At 46.5% G+C, this 21,293-nt stretch overlaps 1 protein-coding gene across 8 annotated transcripts in view; it reads left to right on the top strand.

The window, feature by feature from the left end:
• ADGRL3 (adhesion G protein-coupled receptor L3) overlaps nucleotides 1-21,293 on the top strand; it is a 1,270,535-nt gene that overhangs the window by 851,773 nt on the left and 397,469 nt on the right. For all 8 annotated transcript variants that reach the window (XM_063914936.1, XM_063914945.1, XM_063914955.1 and 5 more), the window contains exon 16: nucleotides 6,419-6,639. In XM_063914936.1, the coding sequence (XP_063771006.1) occupies nucleotides 6,419-6,639 (221 nt within the window). The remainder of the gene's footprint in view (nucleotides 1-6,418; nucleotides 6,640-21,293) is intronic.

Here is a 21,293-nt window from a genome sequence, read left to right as displayed (position 1 = left end):
GCTTCTGATTCTGCAGCCCAAGGAAGGGCATCTGTTTCCGCAGCCCAAGAAGGGGCATCTGAACTTTCAGTGCCAGAAAGGGCGAGAGACCCTTCAGCCTCTGAGGAGGCATTTGATTTGCTGACAACCCGGAGGGGTATCCGATGTTCAGGCTCTAGAAGTGGTATATGAGTCTTCTACCCAAAGAGTAATTTCTGAACTGTTAACCCCAGAAGGGGTGCTGGAATTATCAACCCTAAGAGAAGTGTCTGATTCATCAAATCCAGGAGGAGTCTCCAGACTTTCAGCTTCAAGGGAAGTATCCAGGGCCAAGATCCCAGGTGGACATGAACTCCTGTTTACTGCATTCTGAGAGTGTTTCCATGTTGACAGCCAGCATGGTCCAGGTCCAGGATGGACTAACTGAACACTCGGATTCCACTCATTCCGGTTCTAATCGGATTCTGATTCCTTCAGTTCCATCTGATTCAAGTCCCAATCTGGTTCTATCTGTCTGTCGGAAGACTCCTTCAGTTTCACCTGATACAACTGGTTCCAGACTCAATCCGATGTCATCCGCCTGTCTGTAGATTCCTTCAGTTCCAGCCGATTCAGATAACTCTGGACCCATTCCGGTTCCATCCATAGGTCCAAAGACTCCGCCAGTCCCAGCCGGTTCAAGTTCGACCAGACTCAATCTGGTCTCGTCCATATGTCCGATACAGTCTTCTCTGGTTCCAGCCAGTCCACGTTCTTCAGGATTCAATCTGGATCATTCCGTTTGTTCAGGTAAAGAACTTATGCAAGCCTTCCATCTCCCAGTCTCAAGAATAGACTTCAGTCTGTCTCTGTGTCTATTCTCAAATCAACAAGTCCAGGGACTCCAGATACCAATCTAATTCAAGAGGCTAAGTCTTTGTCTACTGATCAGTCTGCCAAGTGTTCATCTGAAGTTCCACCATCTGTTTTCTTTGAGGGAGATTTTATCCAGTTTCGTACTTTAGCACGTCAATACCTTTCTGATACGGAGTCAAAATTAATTGATAGTATCACTCCAGCTAATATAATCAAGTATTTCCTTCAAGCTTTCAGGGGCAAAGCTTTGGAGTGGAATACTCCTCTTATTGACTCCAAAGATCCGACACTAACTGATCTCTCTGCTTTCATTAAAGCCGTTTAACAGGAATTTGCTCTAAAGACTGACTGTCCGAATCCAGCCATTGCGAACTCATTTGCAGCATCATTACCTGTGCAAGACCAAGGTATCAAAGACTTCCAAGTTGCCAAGTAAACCAGTTCAAGAACAACAATCTGCTGATTTAAGACTTGGTTACATTTCCTTTGATTCTGCTGTTGGTTCCTTGTGTAGTTCAAAATTCTGTGAAGTGCAGTCTTGCATAGCATTTCTCTCCACTAATATAAATGTTCCTATGCTCACTCTGGACCGAAAGTTAATTTGTTGACGACTCAAGCTACATTATGAGTGGAACTATTCTTCCTAGCCATGTCTTCTCCCAGGAAGATAATTCTATTTACAGTGATGGTCAATGGTCCACTTGTTCGGATGACAAAAGTCTGGCTTCTGAAGAAGAAGATTGGGAAGACTTCAAGGAATCCAGTTTAAGTTGTCTCTGACTTCGTCTAGATTTAATTTCTTCAGTTTCTGGATGTAAATTATTTTTCAAGAATATACTAAATTTCAAGATGGGGGTTCGGAGTCCATCCATGAAGAGGGGGGTACTGTCACGATCCTGACTGAATTTCTTATATTCTTTGGCTTACCTCAGCATATTCTGTAAACATGCATCTGGTTCACATACTAACTGCAGTCTTGATTACTTGCTAGTTAGCACTTGAGTAGGAATTCTTCTGTGTGTGTAATTGCCAAGATCCAGTGTTCAGCAATCAGACTCTCTGTTCATCACACCCAGTTGGCAGTAAAGTCTGTACATGCTGTTCCTGCATAGCTCTCTCAGCATAATGTCTGCTTCCTAGTGTTTGGGCCTACAAGGCCGCAATCCACATCAGAGCCTAAGCCTGTTGTACTGCTGTGACAAGTCCTGATCACCTGACTGCAGCACAGCCAATCATGTGACTGCCTGAGCTTCCCTGCACCACCTGATCATCCCAGCCAATCCCTGCACACTGGCTCCTATAAGAATGCTGGATAAGGACTGCCTAATCGCCAGTGCTATGATTGTCATGCCCTGTATGGTTGTTTGCGCTCAGCTGCTTCCAGGTTACCTTGCTCCAGGAGATTCCATTCTGTCCTGAGACCTCAGTTCCATCCTGCTTGCAGCTCTGTATGGCTCATCGGTGTTCTGCCATCGATCTCTATCTCTATCGGTGTTCTGCCATCAATACACATCACTATTGGTGCTCCGCCATCGATCTCTAGCTTCATCTGTGTTTTGCCATCGATCTCCAGCTCCATCTGTGTTCTGCCATCGATCTCTAGCTCCATCGGTGTTCTGCAATTGATTTCCTGCTCAATCGGTGTTCCGCCATTGATCTCTAACTACACTGGTGCACTGCCATCAATATCCAGTACAATCAGTATCCTTCCTTTTTCCAGTGGTTAGTAACATTGTGTATTAATTTATATTGGGACTTTGTCAGTGGTTTACACTGCAACTGCGTCTACTATTGTGTACTTATTTATATTGGGACTTCATCAGTGGTTTACACTGCAACTGTGTCTGATATTGTGTGCTCATTATATTGGGACTTCATCAGTGTTTCACACTGCATCTCATATTTCATCTTGCCATTGATGTTACATCTACTACAGCATTACCCTTGTTCCTGTGCCAATGTTACTGCATTATCTGTGATACTGATTATTGAGAATCAAGTACACCATATCTTGGTTAATATACAATAACTTTATTAAAGCTCCCAAGTTCCCATCCAGTCAGCGCCTACACTTGAGATCTCCACTGGTCAGAGTCAGACATCAGGCGTGACACTGCATGTATAAAAGGCATTTCATACCTGTCCGTAATTGTGTTACCCACTCTCAAAAGTTTTTCCTAATATGTGTTTTGACTTTTATTATTGCTAGCAGTCATTGTCATTACTGATGCACAAAAAATGTGTTTTGCCTCCTATACTTATGTCTGTATATATTAACACAACCAATAGTACGGTCAAGTGGCTTTCACTAGGCACTCCAATTTTAACCTGTTCTTCTCACTGCTTTACCCTAAGTTAGCATTTTTCCATCTGTTTATGAATAGCTTGTTTTCAATAAGTCTGTACTGCAAACGTACTGAAAATCAATGTGAGATTATGCTTTTAGCATTCATGAGTGCTGCAAATGTGTTGCCACTGTTTACTGTTACTTTTTTTTGTTTGCTAGCTGTTATGCTATATTGGTTTTGCATACTTTGTCTGAAAATCTCTATTTTGTGCATCTAAATTATTAGAAATAGAAGTTGTTAGTGGTTGTAGTGTTGGAGCGTAAACTGTTGGGATAGTAAATAATAAAATTTGGCAGAGGATTATTGGGGCAGATTAAAGGGCAAACCATGTAGCTATTGGCTTGCATATATTTGAATTAGAGATGTGCACCAACCCTCGTGTTTTGGTTTTGGTTCTAATTTATCATCGGGTTTTGGTTTTGGACCTTTTTCTGTTTCTACAGTATTATTCTCAGTAACATTCATTTCAAGTTATTTCCAGTCAATTTTGACCTCCTAGCAGCTCATAATATTGTTTTTTCATCACTACTGGCCAAAGGCTACAGCAAACTGGCTGATTATTAAGCAATAGAGCAGTGACACAAACAGACAGCAGTTTATAGCAAATCTATGAAACACTGCCACACAGCAGTGGCAGAAAAGTGGTGCAAGATGGAATTATCTTTGGGCTCGTCCACCCACCCTTATGTTGGGTATTAAATAGCACATGCACAGTTTAACAAACTAAGCACTTCAGTGACAGGGACTGACACTTTTGCTGCTGAAGTGCTTGGTTTGTTTTTGCCCAATAAACCATTTTTTTGAAGGACTACCTTCAATCACTAATGAGGAGATTGATGATAAGGATGTTGGGGTGGAGATTGCACAGTCTGTTCCAAACTGCTGGTAGTTGATACTGGACTGCTTGTTATTATTTTACAAATTATTATGATTTTGTAAAATAAATTTCATAAACTCTCTGCAAATTATGTAATATGGAGAAGGTACCTAAATGGATAATGTCCCTTCCTCTACTTACTTTGGCCTCACAAATGGAGCAGATGCCTTCACAAACATTGTCAGGATTTGGGTAAAAATAATTTAACACTTGAGGTGGCTTTTTTGGTCTTATGCCCAGTCACCACAATAGATTTATTTTTATCATGGACAAGAACTGCTGCCACTGACTTACACAAACAACATCATCAACATCCTCATTAGCATCAGACAGTACACATATATCCCCCTCATCTTGTTCCACTTCCACATTAGCAAAAATGGTGGAAAGAGGTGGAGGCTTCTCTACAAGTACAGTATGAGAAATGTTAGACTCACACATAGCTAGCATGGATACTCCTCGACTTTCCTCAGGGATATGTGAACACACAGCTTGTTCTTCAGCCTTAGTGTTCTGTTTTGGGCACTGATATTTTTTTTTTTTTTTAATGTAACACCTCTACCCCTGTTTTTAACATTGTGAAAGATTTTGATTTCAAGTGCCCTTTCCTAAACTTTCTGCCCCATAGGTCACCTTTAGTAGATGTTGTACTACTATCAAACAGCCACAGCACTAGTACTTGGTTGCTGCTCCTGCTCTAATATCGACTGATATCCATATCAACTCAGTGCTTATATTTATTAACATAGTGGGGCACGGAACCTACTGGGCTTAATTGAATGCACAAGCTGTTCCCCTATTTTAGTTTTTTCACAAATGTTAAATTCACACTGTGGACTCACAGTGCTTATATTTATTAACGCAGTGGCATGGCACCTACTGAGCTTTATTGAATGCACAAGTTGTACAAAAAAACAGCTTTTTTCACAAATGACAAATTCACACAGTGCTTATATTTATTAACACACTGACATGTCACCTACTGAGCTTTATTGAACACACAAGTACAAAAAGAATAAAAACAACTTTTTTTTCTTTAACTTTTTTCACAAATGACAGCTCACACTGTGGACTCACATTGCTTATATTTATTAATGCGGTGAGGCATGGTCTGACCCTGAACACACACAAGTTTCTTTTTTACTTTTTTGTTTGTATTTTATATTTATTTTTTGTACACTGCTATGAATCAATGGACTTATATAATTTTAGTAATAGTAGCAAGCTCCAGTGTAAACCAAAAAAGGGTTAATACTGCACTGTGGGCAGTGACCAAAAAAGCCACCGGTGTGCATTGTGCACCAAGGTTTAATGCTGCCCCTGTATTAGGAGGACATTTGGGCGTGCAGACATTGATTAAAAAAAAAACACCAGTGTGCACTGTGCACCAAGTTATAATGCTGCCCCTGTATTAGGAGGACATCTGGACTGCACTGTGGGCAGTGGGGAAAAAAATACCAGTGTATATTGTGCACCAAGGGTTAATGCTGCCCCTGTATTAGGACCTCTAAGCTGCACTCCGGGCAGTGATTAAAAAAAAAAAAAAATTTGCACTGTGCACCAAGGAAGACCTGGCAGTGACAAAAAAAATTACCAACAATGTGCTGTGCACCAAGGTGCTGCAGTTAAGTTACAGCACCAGTGTGACACACTTAGCCAAAATGCAAGTAATATATTCTGTAGGTGTTCCTTTCTGCACTATAAAAAAGTATGTTTTGCTAACTGCCTATAGCTATGTATCTCAGCCAGTATATTAAGATAACTAGGAACATGTGGACGCACATCAAACAGTGACTCCTTTAAAGCTTCCTCCCCTCCAGTGGTCCTGTGTAAAATGGCGCCAGAATCACTACAGTAGGGACATATATCCAATCCAAAACACATGAGATCTGACAGCAGTAATATGACTTTTAGCCTCGTTTTTGAACATGAATCTGGCGGTAAAACCCAAGTCACGGCTCGGATTCTCTCAGATCCTGGAAGTTCAGGTGGGCTCAGTTCTCAGAGTACTGAGCCCGCTCATCTCTAGTTTAAATTAAGAGAGTTCTATGTATCTTCACTTTATCTCTGAAACCTCACTCCCAATGTTTAACCTCCATTTTGATTTACTTTCTCACAAGTTTTTTTTATTTTCAACTGTTCACACAAATAAACTGAATTTTAACACATGCGGATCATGCCAAATAAAATTGAAGAAATCAGTTCAATAGTTATTGTGCTTTTCAGTGATCACTAAATCTAAAATACTTGGTGTCTCATATAAATGCCTACATGTGAAAACATCATTATATGAATTGTAATTATAATAAAAACAAAAACTGCTGCTTTAATTTCTCTATTTTCACAACTTTAATTCTAGATTGCATGTGCTGTCTTTGCTGCACTACTTCATTTTTTCTTCTTGGCGGCATTTACCTGGATGTTCCTCGAAGGTGTTCAGCTATATATCATGCTGGTCGAAGTCTTTGAGAGTGAAAATTCAAAACGGAAATACTTCTACCTGGTGGGCTATGGAATGCCTGCTCTTATTGTATCTGTATCTGCAGCAGTAGATTATAAAAGTTACGGAACAGAAAAAGTGTAAGTGTGCAAACAAAGGTTTTAACCCATTTAATTTCTCTTAGTGCCTCCAGTTTTCACTCTGGAATAGAAAATGCAAATGACTATGATTTGATTTACACCACATAAAAATATACAGTAATACATGTAAGGTGGCAACAGCTTTTGTACTGTATAAAGCATGCTAAGATTTAGGGCTCTATTTAATGGATAGCAAAAAGGGGATACCACCATCAATATCACTGCTATTGGTGGAAGTAAACCAAAACTGTCACAATCCGTTTTCTCCATCCTGAGCAGAAGACAATCCAGGAAAAAAAAAACTTTGTTTAAAAAAAAAAAATTCTAAGTAGATCTGCGTATGCATGACCCGCTAGCCAGATCAAGCATGCACAGACTGGCTCAGCAAAGTTCCAGCATTACGGCTCTGGGACAATATTGCCAAGGTTCAGCTGCCTTAGCATGATTTTATTGATAAATGATCATAATATGCATACCTCCCAACTTTCCTGATTTTCACGGGACAGTACCGTGGTGGGGATTTGGTGGGGGACAGTTGAGAAGCCTCCTGTCATTCACTGCAGCACCAGTAAATAGACATTTATTCATGGGTTACAGAGGGACTGGGGGCTAGAGATGGACATCGCATTGCAACCATCAATGTTTTTGTTGTGATAGTGGTTTTACCATTCGTTGGCGGTGTTCCGATGTTTGCCGCTATCTAATGGTAAACATTTGATGATATAGCAATGGTCCCGTCCCCAAGTCCCATCCCCGACCGCCATACTGCAGAGGATTGTGCATGCGCAAACAGGACATTTTTGGGGGTATGGGTCATTAGGTCGACCACACTTAGGTCAACAGTCATTAGGTCGACCACTATTGGTCGACATGCATTAGGTTGACATGTTCACTAGGTCGACATGGTCATTAGGTCGACACGAACAAGGTCGACATGCATTTTTTAAAAAGCTTTTTCTGGTGTAGTTTTCTTCGTAAAGTGACGGGGAACCCCAATTAGTCCACCGCGTCGGCACAGGTTACCATTCCCAATCGTAGTCCACGTGGATCGTAAAGTATGAAAAAGTTAATAAAATAAAAAAAAAATATTTGAAAACGCATGTCGACCCTTTTCCATGTCGACCTAGTACATGTCGGCCTAGTGACCATGTCCACCTAATGACTGTCGACCTAATGACCGTATCCTCTTTTTTTGCGCATGCGCTAATCATATGATTTTTTTTTACTATCGAATTCTCTTGATGTGATCGTCAGTTACCTTAGCATCGAAAGATTGGATGGTGGAAGTCCAGCCATCATTTAATGGTGGGCTTCCGATGTCCATCCCTACTGCGGGCATGCCAGCAGCTCACAGAGCGCTGACCATGCCCACACACTGATGGAAAATGGGGCATGGCTCGTGATCGTGACATTCCCGTTAAGCCATGCCACCTTTACAACAGGCCATGCCCCCTTTTTAAATAGGCATGGCTATGTGATTGCGACATTCCCGTTAAGCCATGCCACCTTTACATCAGGCCATGCCCCCTTTTCGGACAGGCATGGCTATGTGATATTCTATCTCAGGGGGTAATTCAGATCTGATCATAGGTGTGCTCTGACATGCGGGGAGACACCCAACACAGACCTAGTCCACCCCGTATGTCAAGCCCTCCCCCCTTCCCCACAAGGATGTAAAACCATAGCATAGCTTGCGATGCTTTTGCACCCGGCAAGTAGCTCCCTGCCTGCAAAGCCTAGCTGTGCTGGCAGGCGGCTACCCACCGCATCCCAGGACCCAGGGGCCCGTATGCACCGCACCCATTGCACCCATTATAGAAACGCCAATGAGCTCAGCACACTTCTGTAAACCAATTCCACACGACAATTCCCACCACAAACTCCTGACAGAACAGTACTACTTAGTCTGGGAGCAGAGAATCTCACAGAATCCCAGATAAATCCAATATAATGGGTTCCACAGCAGAGAAATCCCCCTCAGCTCTCTGGGTAGCTTTACTTGTACCCCCTACGCCTCATATTGCAGGGGTGTGTTTGACTTCTTTGTCTTAGGAGTTTAAGGCATTGGAATACAATACATATTCTAATCAAGATGATTACATCAGTCAGAAAGACACCTTGTCTGGTTATCTTACTGTTGGACAATAGGAAGTAAAACAAAAGGGACAATGGAACCTTAATTGACTCAACCTTTAAAGGGGGGTAGACACAGAGAGATCCATGTTTAAAATCTAAGCAATCTGACTAGATTGCTTAGATTTTAAACACGGATCTCTCGTGTGTATGCCCCCCAGTGATAGTCTGCGCATCGCTAACGCCGGTGCTAGATTGAGCCTGCATGCAGGCTCAATCTAGCGGGTCACTCACTTCAACGCTGTGTGACGTGAGCATCCCCCCCACCCCACCCCCTTGCTCAGCACACATTGAGCTCTGCTGAGCGGGGGGAGAGTTGTGTGCTGAGCGGTCTGTGTTAAGATCGCTCAGCACACATCTCTCCCGTCAGTACTGGCCTTAAATGTCCACTGTGGTGTAAGCAAACAAAAGGAAACACTAATGCTAATAGGAATAACCCACATACAGTGTAACAGATAACGTAACCTCAGGCATACATTACAATATGATTTACATACAATATGGGGGAGCAGGGACATGCTATGGGGGTAAAAAGTACATATTTGACGTGGGATATGAGGCATAAATAAATTAATTGTCACAGACCTCTAAATTTCCTCACATTCCTTTCCCACTTTTTAGACCCAATGTCCCGGCAAGTTGTAGATACAGTCCTCAATGTCCAAGTCAAGCTGTTGGGACAATCCACTTAGTCTTTCTATGGGTTTGGTGAGAGGGTAATTAGCAGTTCACAGTTCCTAAGTTCTCTACCACGGTTTCAAGTTTGTGGGATCCCCAAATCAACAGTCCCTGTATCCACAGTGCCCTCGTTGTATTGATTGGACCTTCCTTGGTCCACACAGTGTCCATGTTGTGCTTCCTCTGAAAGCTGTTTAGAGTACCATTAGTAGCCAACATTGCAGAATGAATGGGAGACTTCGCCGGCTTGTCCGTTTGGACTTCCAGTCCTCATCTTTCAGTTTTGGTCAATCATTCTTTCCTCTGTGGAAAGTCGCCCTCCCCTACCCCAGTAACTATCCCTCTTTTGCCAATACCAGCTAGATACTATCATTCTATCACTAGATGTGTTGATTGTTATCTGTCTCTTCTGCCAACATCTTCCTGTCATCCCTCCCCTACTAACTGGGTCAACCTCACCAGGCTGCTCCCTTCTCCAGAACTGCCATCTGCGGGGATATTGCAGTCTAGTCTCACTAATTGGGATCACTGACAGGACTGGTAAGCAGTTATTTACCTTTCTCTCCATCTGCTGTCTACCAATTTCCTATGACTTTCCAGCTTCTACATAGCCATGTCCTTTCCTCTGCTGACAGGCTACGCACCCAGCTATGTAGAGTTTTTCATCCCTGTCAGGTTCAATACAAATTGCCAAAAGTTCAGGGGCTGTGGTGGCCGATTCATCCAGGACACCCAGTGCTTGGTGTGAAGTGTCAGAAGCATTGTGTCACGAACCTCGGGCAGCGGCGACCGCGCTTGTCCCTGCGGGTGGCCTGGTCTGCCCGGCGCCTCTCTTCCCCTGACGGTCTCCGGCTTCAGCGGCGGGTCAGCGCTGCTCTCCGGCGGCTTCCCGGAAGCAAGGACGCCGCCATCACAAGCGAGGGCAAGGAGGCGGAGCAGGTCTGACGTCACCTGCCTGCTCCGCCAATCAGGCTAGGGCGGGGAATTTAAAATCAGATACCAGGCAGAGATCCGGTGCCTGAGTATCTTCGTTTCTCCTAGGGAAGCTGTGATTCCAGAGCTCCCTCGTCCCTGCAAGCATCCTGTGCTTCCAAGCATCCTGTGCCTCCAAGCATCCTGTGCCTCCAAGCATCCTGAGCCTCCAAGCACCTCGTGCCTCCAAGCACCTCTGTGCCTCCAAGCACCTCCGTGCCTCCAATTATCTCCGTGCCTCCAATTATCTCCGTGCCTCCAATTATCTCCGTGCCTACAAGCACCTCGTGCCTCCAAGCACCTCGTGCCTCCAAGCACCTCTGTGCCTCCAAGCACCTCTGTGCCTCTAAGCACCTCCGTGCCTCCAAGCACCTCCGTGCCTCCAGTTACCTCCGTGCCTCCAGTTACCTCCGTGTCTCCAAGCACCTCGTGCCTCCAAGCACCTCATCCCTCCAAACACCCCGGTGTCTTCAAACACCTCCGTGCCTCCAAGCACCTCCGTGCCTCCAAGCACCTCCGTGCCTCCAGTTACCTCCGTGTCTCCAAGCACCTCGTGCTTCCAAGCACCTCATTCCTCCAAACACCTCGGTGTCTCCAAACACCTCCGTGCCTCCAAGCACCTCCGTGCCTCCAAGGGCCTCCCAGCACTCCCTGTACTCCCAGCACCTCAGTGCCTCCAATACCACAGTGTCTCCAATATCTCAGTACCCCAGCCTTCAGTATTTCTACAAGTCTTGTCTTACAGGAGACCTTCAAGAATTCCTCTGGGCCTCCCGCCTGCCGTCTTAGTCCTGCATGAGGAAGACCTACATCCGGCCATCTCTACTACGACCCAGTGGCGGTTCCTCTTCCCGGTCATCGGAAGAAGCCCCGAGTCCACAACACTCCCAAACCAGGTCAGTGATAGTATACTCAGGCCACATGGACTCGGGGAATCGGAACACGGACTCGAGTGCCATCCAGAACCTGGCTTCTCGAGTGCAAAGTCAGGAAGCAGCGCAAGGCCAGGTGATGCAGTACCTCCAGCAGTTGTCCGGGCGTCTGGATCAGATTCAGGCGTCTCTGGCCTCAGTAATTCCGGCACCTGTTCCAGTAGTCGCACCAGTTGCCGTTGCCAGCAATGTTCAACCATCGGCCGGTGTCACTCCACGCCTTCAGTTGCCTACTCCGTCCCGCTATAATGGGAATCCCAAAAATTGTCGTGGTTTCTTGAACTAATGCGAGGTACATTTCGAGCTACTTGCACACAACTTTCCTACAGACCGGTCCAAGGTAGCATATATTATTTCTCTGTTGGAAGGTTCTGCTTTGGATTGGGTGTCTCCATTATGGGAACGATCTGATCCCATGGTTTCCAACTACACCAACTTCATCTCGTCCTTTCGAAGGATTTTCGACGAGCCCGGCAGAATGACCACTGCTTCTTCCGATTTGCTCCGTGTTCGGCAGGGCGCCCGTTCCGTGGGCCAGTACGTGGTTCATTTCCAGACCATTGCTTCCGAACTACGCTGGAATAATGACGCCCTGAGAGCTGCCTTCTGGAACGGTCTTTCCGACCGGCTAAAAGATGAGCTGGTTACTAGAGATCTGCCGGATCCATTAGAAGATTTGATTTCCCTTTGCGTCAAGGTGGATCTTCGGATGCAGGAGCGTGGAAGAGAACGTAGCCGTTCGGATCGTTCCAGGTTCCGGAATCCTACTCCTAGGCCGGTGGCCCCACCTAGCTCAGATGAGCCCATGCAAATTAACCGCTCCCGACTGTCTCCGGAAGAACGACAGCGTCGTTGTGAGGGTAAACTCTGCCTTTACTGTGGAGCCGCAGATCATTTTCTTAAATCTTGTAAAGCCCGTCCGGGAAACGGGCAGGCCTAGCTTGTTCCGGAGGAGTCAAGCTGGGAGTTACGACAAAAGCTTCTCCAACTTCGGACTGCTTGCTTCCAGTAACTCTAGTCTCCAATTCAGTCTCCAGGTCTTGTGAAGCCCTATTGGATTCCGGAGCTGCAGGGAACTTCGTTTCTTCCTTCTGTGCCCAAAGTTTGGGTTTAAAGTTACGGCCTATCGAGCGGCCAATTTCACTGACGGCTATCAACGGGACTAGAATTTCCAAAGGTCTTATAATGTGGCGCACGGGGCCAGTTAAGCTGCAGGTCGGGGCTCTACATCAGGAAGATTTGGAACTCTTGGTAATCCCAGAAATGCCCCATGATCTGGTTCTTGGAATGCCTTGGCTGAAAAGTCATAATCCCCACATCGACTGGAAGTCGTCACAAATTCTGTCCTGGAGTCCCTTTTGTCACACTAACTGTCTTACTCCTGTTTGTCCGCTCCGTGTTACCTCCAAAACGGATGAAGAGCACATTCCGGAGGCATATCAAGGGTACAAGGACGTATTTTCGGAACAAGCTGCTGACCTGTTACCACCTCACAGGCCTTGGGACTGCCCTATTGACCTTGTCCCAGGGAAGACGCCACCTCGTGGTCGCACATATCCTCTGTCTCTTCCCGAGACTCAAGCCATGTCGGAGTATATTAAGTCCAATATGCTCAAGGGATTCATTCGCCCCTCTTCCTCCCCTGCTGGTGCAGGCTTCTTTTTCGTGAAGAAAAAGGACGGGGGGTTGAGACCATGCATCGACTACCGCGGCCTAAACGACATTACTATTAAGAATAAATACCCCTTGCCACTAATCACAGAGTTATTTGATAGGGTTCGTGGTGCCCGTATTTTTTCAAAACTCGACTTGAGAGGAGCTTATAATCTTATACGCATCCGAGAGGGGGATGAATGGAAGACTGCCTTTAATACCCGAGATGGGCATTACGAATACTTGGTGATGCCGTTTGGTCTTAGTAATGCTCCCGCGGTTTTCCAGGGATTCGTCAACGAAATCTTTCGTGATATGCTGTATCAGAGCGTTGTGGTATATCTGGACGACATACTGATTTTTTCCAAGAATCTTGTCGAACACAGGACTCAAGTCAAAGAGGTGCTACACCGTTTACGAGAGAATCATCTCTACGCCAAGCTTTCCAAATGTACCTTTGAAGTAACATCTATTCCGTTCCTCGGTTATGTCATCTCGGGGACGGAGCTTCGCATGGATCCGGAAAAGTTGTCGGCCATTCGTGACTGGACTCAGCCTCTTTCCCTGAAAGCAATACAAAGGTTCCTGGGCTTTGCGAACTACTACAGGAAATTCATTAAGGGTTTCTCCACCATTGTTGCGCCCATTACTGCCCTGACGAGGAAGGGTTCTAATCCTAGTTTGTGGCCTCCGGAAGCCATTGTAGCTTTTTCTCGCCTAAAGTTAGCTTTCATGACGGCTCCAGTTCTCCAACAACCAAATTTCGAGGAACCCTTCTTCTTAGAAGTTGATGCATCTTCAGTCGGGGTTGGGGCTGTTCTCTCCCAGTATTCCTCTGATAAAAAATTACATCCGTGTGGCTTCCATTCTCGTAAATTCTCTCCAGCCGAACGAAATTACACTATTGGAGACCAGGAACTCTTGGCAATCAAATCTGCCTTGGAAGAATGGAGATATCTTCTAGAAGGGGCTAAACATGTGTTTACCATCTACACGGATCACAAGAATTTGCTGTACATCAAATCCGCACAATGCTTGAATCCTCGCCAGGCGAGATGGGCACTTTTCTTTTCCCGATTCTCGTTCATTATCAAGTACCGGGCCGGGACTCTCAATATTAAAGCAGATGCGCTTTCTCGTTCACAAGTTCCCACAGACGAGGATGAACCTCCGGAGCGGGGTTTAATTCTGAATCCAGTTTCTGTCTCTGCTGCTTTAACTACTCCAGCTCCTCCTCCTGGAAGAATGTCCGTGCCAGCTAGATTCCGCCCAGGAATACTACTGTGGGCCCATAACTCCAAGTTTTCCGGTCATCCCGGCGCTCAGAAGATGTACAAGTTTCTGCAAAGGTCTTACTGGTGGAACACCATGAGGAAGGATGTACAAGATTGCGTTAATTCGTGTCCCCAATGTACACAACATAAATCTCCTCGTCTGCCTCCTGCAGGGTTACTTCGTCCTCTGCCTATCCCTGTGAGACCCTGGACTCACATTTCCATGGACTTCATCACTGACTTGCCTTGTTCCAAGGGTTGCAACACCGTTTGGGTTATCGTTGACCGTTTTTCGAAGATGGCACACTTTGTGCCCTTGACTGGTCTCCCGACAGCACCGAAACTGGCTCTATTGTTTATCCGAGAACATTTTCGTTTGCATGGGTTGCCACAAGAGATTGTTTCTGACCGTGGAGTACAGTTCACCGCCAGGTTTTGGAAAGCCCTTTGTTCAACTCTACACATTAAACTTAAGTTTTCGTCTGCTTATCATCCCCAAACAAATGGGCAAACGGAACGAGTCAATCAAGATCTAGAGACTTTTCTTCGTTTGTATCTCTCTCCTTCACAGGACAACTGGGTGGAGTTGTTGCCTTGGGCGGAGTTTGCCCATAACCATTTGTTTCATTCTTCCACTGGGGAATCACCATTTTTCGTCAACTACGGGTTCCATCCCCGTGTTCCGGAATTTCCAAGCCTTCCGATAATAGAGGTTCCTGCTGTAGCGTCCACTCTACGACACTTTGGACAAATTTGGAGAAGGGTTCATGCTAATCTTAAGCAGGTTTCTGTTCGGTACAAGTTCTTCGCAGATAAGAAACGGCAAGCCGCACCTCAATATAAAGTTGGGGACAGGGTATGGCTGTCCACACGGAATCTCCGGTTGAAAGTGCCCACCATGAAATTTGCTCCAAGGTTCATCGGTCCTTACCCTGTGCTACAAGTCTTAAATCCTGTGGTCTGTAAACTGGGTTTGCCTGCCCATCTTTGAATACCTAACGCTTTTCATGTTTCTCTACTCCGTCCCCTCATTCTGAATCGGTTCCACTCAGCACTCCCTAGGCCAACGTCCGTAGTGGCAGAAGCTGGAGCGGAGTTTGAAATCAAAGCTATTCTTGACTCTCGTTATCTTCATAAAAAATTACAGTACTTGGTGGACTGGAAGGGTTATGGTCCTGAGGAGAGAAGTTGGATTGGGGCTACTGAAGTAACGGCTCCTCGTCTGATTCGGATCTTCCACTCCAGACATCCGACAAAGCCCGGGAAGTGTCCAGGGGCCACTCCTGGAGGAGGGGGTACTGTCACGAACCTCGGGCAGCGGCGACCGCGCTTGTCCCTGCGGGTGGCCTGGTCTGCCCGGCGCCTCTCTTCCCCTGACGGTCTCCGGCTTCAGCGGCGGGTCAGCGCTGCTCTCCGGCGGCTTCCCGGAAGCAAGGACGCCGCCATCACAAGCGAGGGCAAGGAGGCGGAGCAGGTCTGACGTCACCTGCCTGCTCCGCCAATCAGGCTAGGGCGGGGAATTTAAAATCAGATACCAGGCAGAGATCCGGTGCCTGAGTATCTTCGTTTCTCCTGCGGAAGCTGTGATTCCAGAGCTCCCTCGTCCCTGCAAGCATCCTGTGCTTCCAAGCATCCTGTGCCTCCAAGCATCCTGTGCCTCCAAGCATCCTGAGCCTCCAAGCACCTCGTGCCTCCAAGCACCTCTGTGCCTCCAAGCACCTCCGTGCCTCCAATTATCTCCGTGCCTCCAATTATCTCTGTGCCTCCAATTATCTCCGTGCCTACAAGCACCTCGTGCCTCCAAGCACCTCTGTGCCTCCAAGCACCTCTGTGCCTCTAAGCACCTCCGTGCCTCCAAGCACCTCCGTGCCTCCAGTTACCTCCGTGCCTCCAGTTACCTCCGTGTCTCCAAGCACCTCGTGCCTCCAAGCACCTCATCCCTCCAAACACCCCGGTGTCTTCAAACACCTCCGTGCCTCCAAGCACCTCCGTGCCTCCAGTTACCTCCGTGTCTCCAAGCACCTCGTGCTTCCAAGCACCTCATTCCTCCAAACACCTCGGTGTCTCCAAACACCTCCGTGCCTCCAAGCACCTCCGTGCCTCCAAGCACCTCCGTGCCTCCAAGGGCCTCCCAGCACTCCCTGTACTCCCAGCACCTCAGTGCCTCCAATACCACAGTGTCTCCAATATCTCAGTACCCCAGCCTTCAGTATTTCTACAAGTCTTGTCTTACAGGAGACCTTCAAGAATTCCTCTGGGCCTCCCGCCTGCCGTCTTAGTCCTGCATGAGGAAGACCTACATCCGGCCATCTCTACTACGACCCAGTGGCGGTTCCTCTTCCCGGTCATCGGAAGAAGCCCCGAGTCCACAACACTCCCAAACCAGGTCAGTGATACATTGGAGGTTCCAGTTTCTGTAGCACATGCCTGTATGCGAGTGACATCTCCCACAAAGTAACTAGTTAACCCTTGGCCTAAGTCGTTACCTAAAATCACAGAGGTTGGTAATCCTCCCCCAGCAAGCCCACATTCACCTCCCCCGAACCCTGGCCCCAATCCAAATGAACTCGAGCCATGGGTATAACCATCATCTGGCCTCCCACCATTGAAATTTTTATTTTGCAGTTCTTTAGCCATTGATCTGGTGAAACTAAAATGGACCGAACCAGGGTAATAAAGGCTCCTAAATCCCAGAGACCCTGCAGGTTCTGCCCGTTAACTTTGACTTGCTGTAGGTAACCCTCCATATTTGCTTGGGTAGCCTTGCTGAGTACCACCACTACCTCTGCTTGATAAACTACTTCCTCTGCCTCTGGTGCATCAAGATAGTAGTAACCCTCCCCACCCTCAACTGATGTCTCCTGACACACTGCCACTCGGGGCACGGCTGGTCTTGCTCCCAACAGTGGCCATCTTCCTTATGGGCACTTTCACTGTATATGCCCTGGTTGTTGGCAAGTGTAACACATTCTGGAGTCAGATAGCCTTGGACTGCGAGGTCTGGGTGCACTAGAGTGCATGGCTAGGGTATGGGGCGACATTGGGCATGATGTAGCAGAGGATGTATCTCGATCAGGTGGAGGCCTTTGGACATTTGCCTCTGCTAGCTCCCCCTCAATCTGGGACGGTTAGCCAGAAATTCATCTGCCAATGCTACTGCTGCTTCTGGGTCTATGGGGGTTCTGTCCTTCTGGACTTCTGGAGCCATTTTGTTCATTAGTTGCTCCAAGATGAAGAAATGTTTAATGTCCTTTGCAGTTGTGGCTTGCTTCCCTTCTAGCCACCGATCTCAGTTCCTTAACAGTAAACTACTATGTATATTCCGTGTACGAGGACTCTCCACTTTCTGCTATAGATTAGAACTTAGAGCAGTAGAATTTAGGTGTAACTGCATACCGAGCAAACAACACTCTCCAAATCTCCTGGTAGTCTCTTCCTTGCTCTGGGCTCAGAGCATGGTATGCTCCCTGAGCTTGACGCATCAAACTAGGCACTAAATATTTTAACCAGTTCCTCCCAGGTTTATCATGCATATTCATCATGGACTCAAATGCCTGAAGGTGCGTGTCAATATCCATGACCAATTCCACAAAGCGTGATACATCATTGTAGCCCAGTAACGGCACCTGTCTTTCTTCCGACACTGGTGCTGATGCCATCAAAGGTACCATGACAGGTCTCACATGCATCTCTCAATACTGCTACCCTCTCATGTGTGGCAACTCCTGGTCCCAGGATGTCAAGCAGAATCTTCAGCTGTTCCATGTTGCCGATGGATAATTCAGCTGCAGGGGTGGCCATTGCTCTGGTTTCATTACCCTTTCCCTCCACCGGGTCCTGAACCATATCCTTCTCTTCTTCCTTTCCAGCAAGGTGTTCTACGAGTCCCATTTCACTAATTTTTGCGATTAGGGACCCCTTGGTATCCACTGTATTGAATAAAAAATGTCTTGCATGACACAGTTCTTGCTAGACTCCCTTCTTGTTGTTTTTGTAGATTTGTACTGCCTCCATTCTGCTGTGATATCTTGTTTCAATGGTTGTAACCTGAATGATCCCTCTGCTTGCCATCAAATGCGAAGGTACCGTGTTCCAAATCACTCAGGCATGGTGGTAGATGAAAAACAAACAGTGGTTTATTAAACAGAATGGGTTATAAACAGTTTAGCACACTTCTGTAATCCAATTCCCCATGACACTTCCCACTACGAACTCTTGACAGAACATTACTTCTTAGTCTGGGAGCAGAGAATCTCTTCCAGCAACAGAGAGTCCCAGATAAATCCAATATAATGGGTTCCACAGCAGAGAAATCTTCCCTCAGCTCTCTGGGTAGCACTATTTATACCCCTAGAAGCCTCATCTAGCAACGGTGTGTTTGACGTCTTTGTTTTAGGATTTTAAGGTATTGGAATACAATACTGTACATATTTTAACCATCAGTCAGAGAGACACCTTGGGGTATATTTACTAAAATTCGTATTTTTCAGAATGAGGTTAAAGTTCAAACACGAATGACATCGAAAGTGTAAATGTGCAACTTTTTGAATTTATTACGACTAATTTACTAAGCTGTCGTATTCTGCATTTTCGTGTTTTCCGATGTCGATGTCATTCGTATTTTTTGGCAGTGTTTTACGGGAGTGAATAGTAAAACACTGCTGACATTAACACAATGAATCTCGGCCGGATCTGTGAGATCCGTGCAGGGCTTCATTGTGCACCTTTCGTAAAAAAAATAACATTGTTACAAATCTAAAAAAAAAAATGCGTGGGCCCCCCTTCCCCCTAAGCTAAACCAGCCTCGGGCTCTTTGAGCCGGACCTGGTTGAAAAAATATGGGGGAAAAAATGACAGGGGTTCCCCCATATTTAATCAACCAGCACCGGGCTCTGCAACTGGTCCTGGTTCCAAAAATACGGGGGACAAAAAGAGTAGGGGTCCCCCGTATTTTTGAAACCAGCACCGGGCTCCACTAGCCAGGTACATAATGCCACAGCCGGGGGACACTTTTATACTGGTCCCGGCAACCCTGGCATTACATACCCAACTAGTCACCCCTGGCCGGGGTACCCTGGAGGAGTGGGAACCCCTTAAATCAAGGGGTTCCCCCCCTCCAGCCACCCAAGGGCCAGGGGTGAAGCCCGAGGCTGCCCCCCCCATCCAAGGGTGGCGGATGGGGGGCTGATAGCCTTTTGAAAAAAAATGTACTATTGTTTTTAGTAGCAGTACTACAAGTCCCAGCAAGCCTCCCCGCAAGCTGGTACTTGGAGAACCACAAGTACCAGCATGCGGTGGAAAACCGGGCCCGCTGGTACCTGTAGTACTACTACTAAAAAAATACCCCCAAAAAAACAGGACACACACACCGTGACAGTATAAGTGTATTACATACATGCACACCTCCAAACATACATACTTACCTATGTTCACACAAGGCTCGGTCCTCTTCTCCATATAGAATCCTCGGGGTACCTGTGAAAAAAAATTATAGTCACATAATCCAGTGTACCTTCTGTTCTTTGTATAATCCACGTACTTGGCAAAACAAAAAAACAGAAACCCGACCACGCACTGATAGGGGCCCCATGTTTACACATGGGACCCCTTTCCCCGACTGCCAGGACCCCCCCTGACTACTGTCAAAGAGGGCCCCTTCTGCCAATCAGGGAGCGCCACGTCGTGGCACCCTCCTGATTGGCTGTGTGCTCCTGTAGTGTCTGTAAGCAGCACACGGCAGAGATACTATGTAGCGCCTATGCGCTCCATTGTATCCAATGGTGGGAACTTTGTGGTCAGCGGTGAGGTTACTTTTTCGGTCAACCGCTGACCGCAAAGTTCCCACCATTGGATACAATTCACATTTTTTTCAAAAGGCTATCAGCCCCCCATCCGCCGCCCTTGGATGGGGGGACAGCCTCGGGCTTTACCCCTGGCCCTTGGGTAGCTGGAGGGGGGGGACCCCTTGATTTAAGGGGTTCCCACTCCTCCAGGGTACCCCGGCCAGGGGTGACTAGTTGGGTATGTAATGCCAGGGCCGCCGGGACCACTATAAAAGTGTCCCCCGGCTGTGGCATTATGTACCTGGCTAGTGGAGCCCGGTGCTGGTTTCAAAAGTACGGGGGACCCCTACGCTTTTTGTCCCCCGTATTTTTGGAACCAGAACCAGGCACAGAGCCCGGTGCTGGTTGATTAAATATGGGGGAACCCCTGTCATTTTTCCCCCCATATTTTTTCAACCAGGTCCGGCTCAAAGAGCCCGAGGCTGGTTTTGCTTAGGAGGGGGGACCCCACGCATTTTTTTCCTGACAATTTAACACTTTCCCACCCCTTCCCACTGATAAACATGCACGGATCTCATGGATCCGTGCATGCCTGTCAGAACACGGTAAAAAAAAAGCAGGTCTGTTTTAAATCTGCTTTTTTTTACGATTTGTATTTTTTCACGGCAGTGTTTGGCTATTGCCGGCAGTGTTCGTGAAATACACTTTTTAGTAAATTACCGAGTTGTATCAAAAAAAAAAGATATTTGACCGATGGTGTATTCATTCGTATTTTTTTTTTTACTTCCAAAAAAATACGAATGCCCTCATCACTGCCGAGATTTGAGTTTAGTAAATTCCCGAGATGACACTTTGAAGAAAAAACACCATCTCGGTCAAAATAGGGAGCTTAGTAAATATACCCCCTTGTCTGGCAATCTTACTGTTGGACAATAGGAAGTAAAACAAAAGGGACAATAGTACCTTAAATGAGTCAACCTTTAAGTGTCCACTGTGGTGTAAGTAAACAAAAGGAAACTGTAATGCTAACAGGAATAACCCACATACAGTGTGACAGATAACATAATCCAAGGCATACATTACAATATTAAGGCTGATTTAAACACAGTATAGGGGAGCAGGGACATGCTATGGGCAGAGCCGGCCCTAATCAATATGATGCCCAAGGCAAGATTTTGGCTGGTGCCCCCTAGCACCACCGCTGGTTCCGCCTCTGACCTTGCACCTCT

The sequence above is a fragment of the Pseudophryne corroboree genome, chromosome 1, assembly GCF_028390025.1.
Source record: "Pseudophryne corroboree isolate aPseCor3 chromosome 1, aPseCor3.hap2, whole genome shotgun sequence".
Taxonomy (NCBI): Eukaryota; Metazoa; Chordata; class Amphibia; order Anura; family Myobatrachidae; genus Pseudophryne; species Pseudophryne corroboree.
The sequence above is the reverse complement of the archived record's forward strand: the minus strand, read 5'-3'. Positions and strand labels throughout refer to the sequence as shown.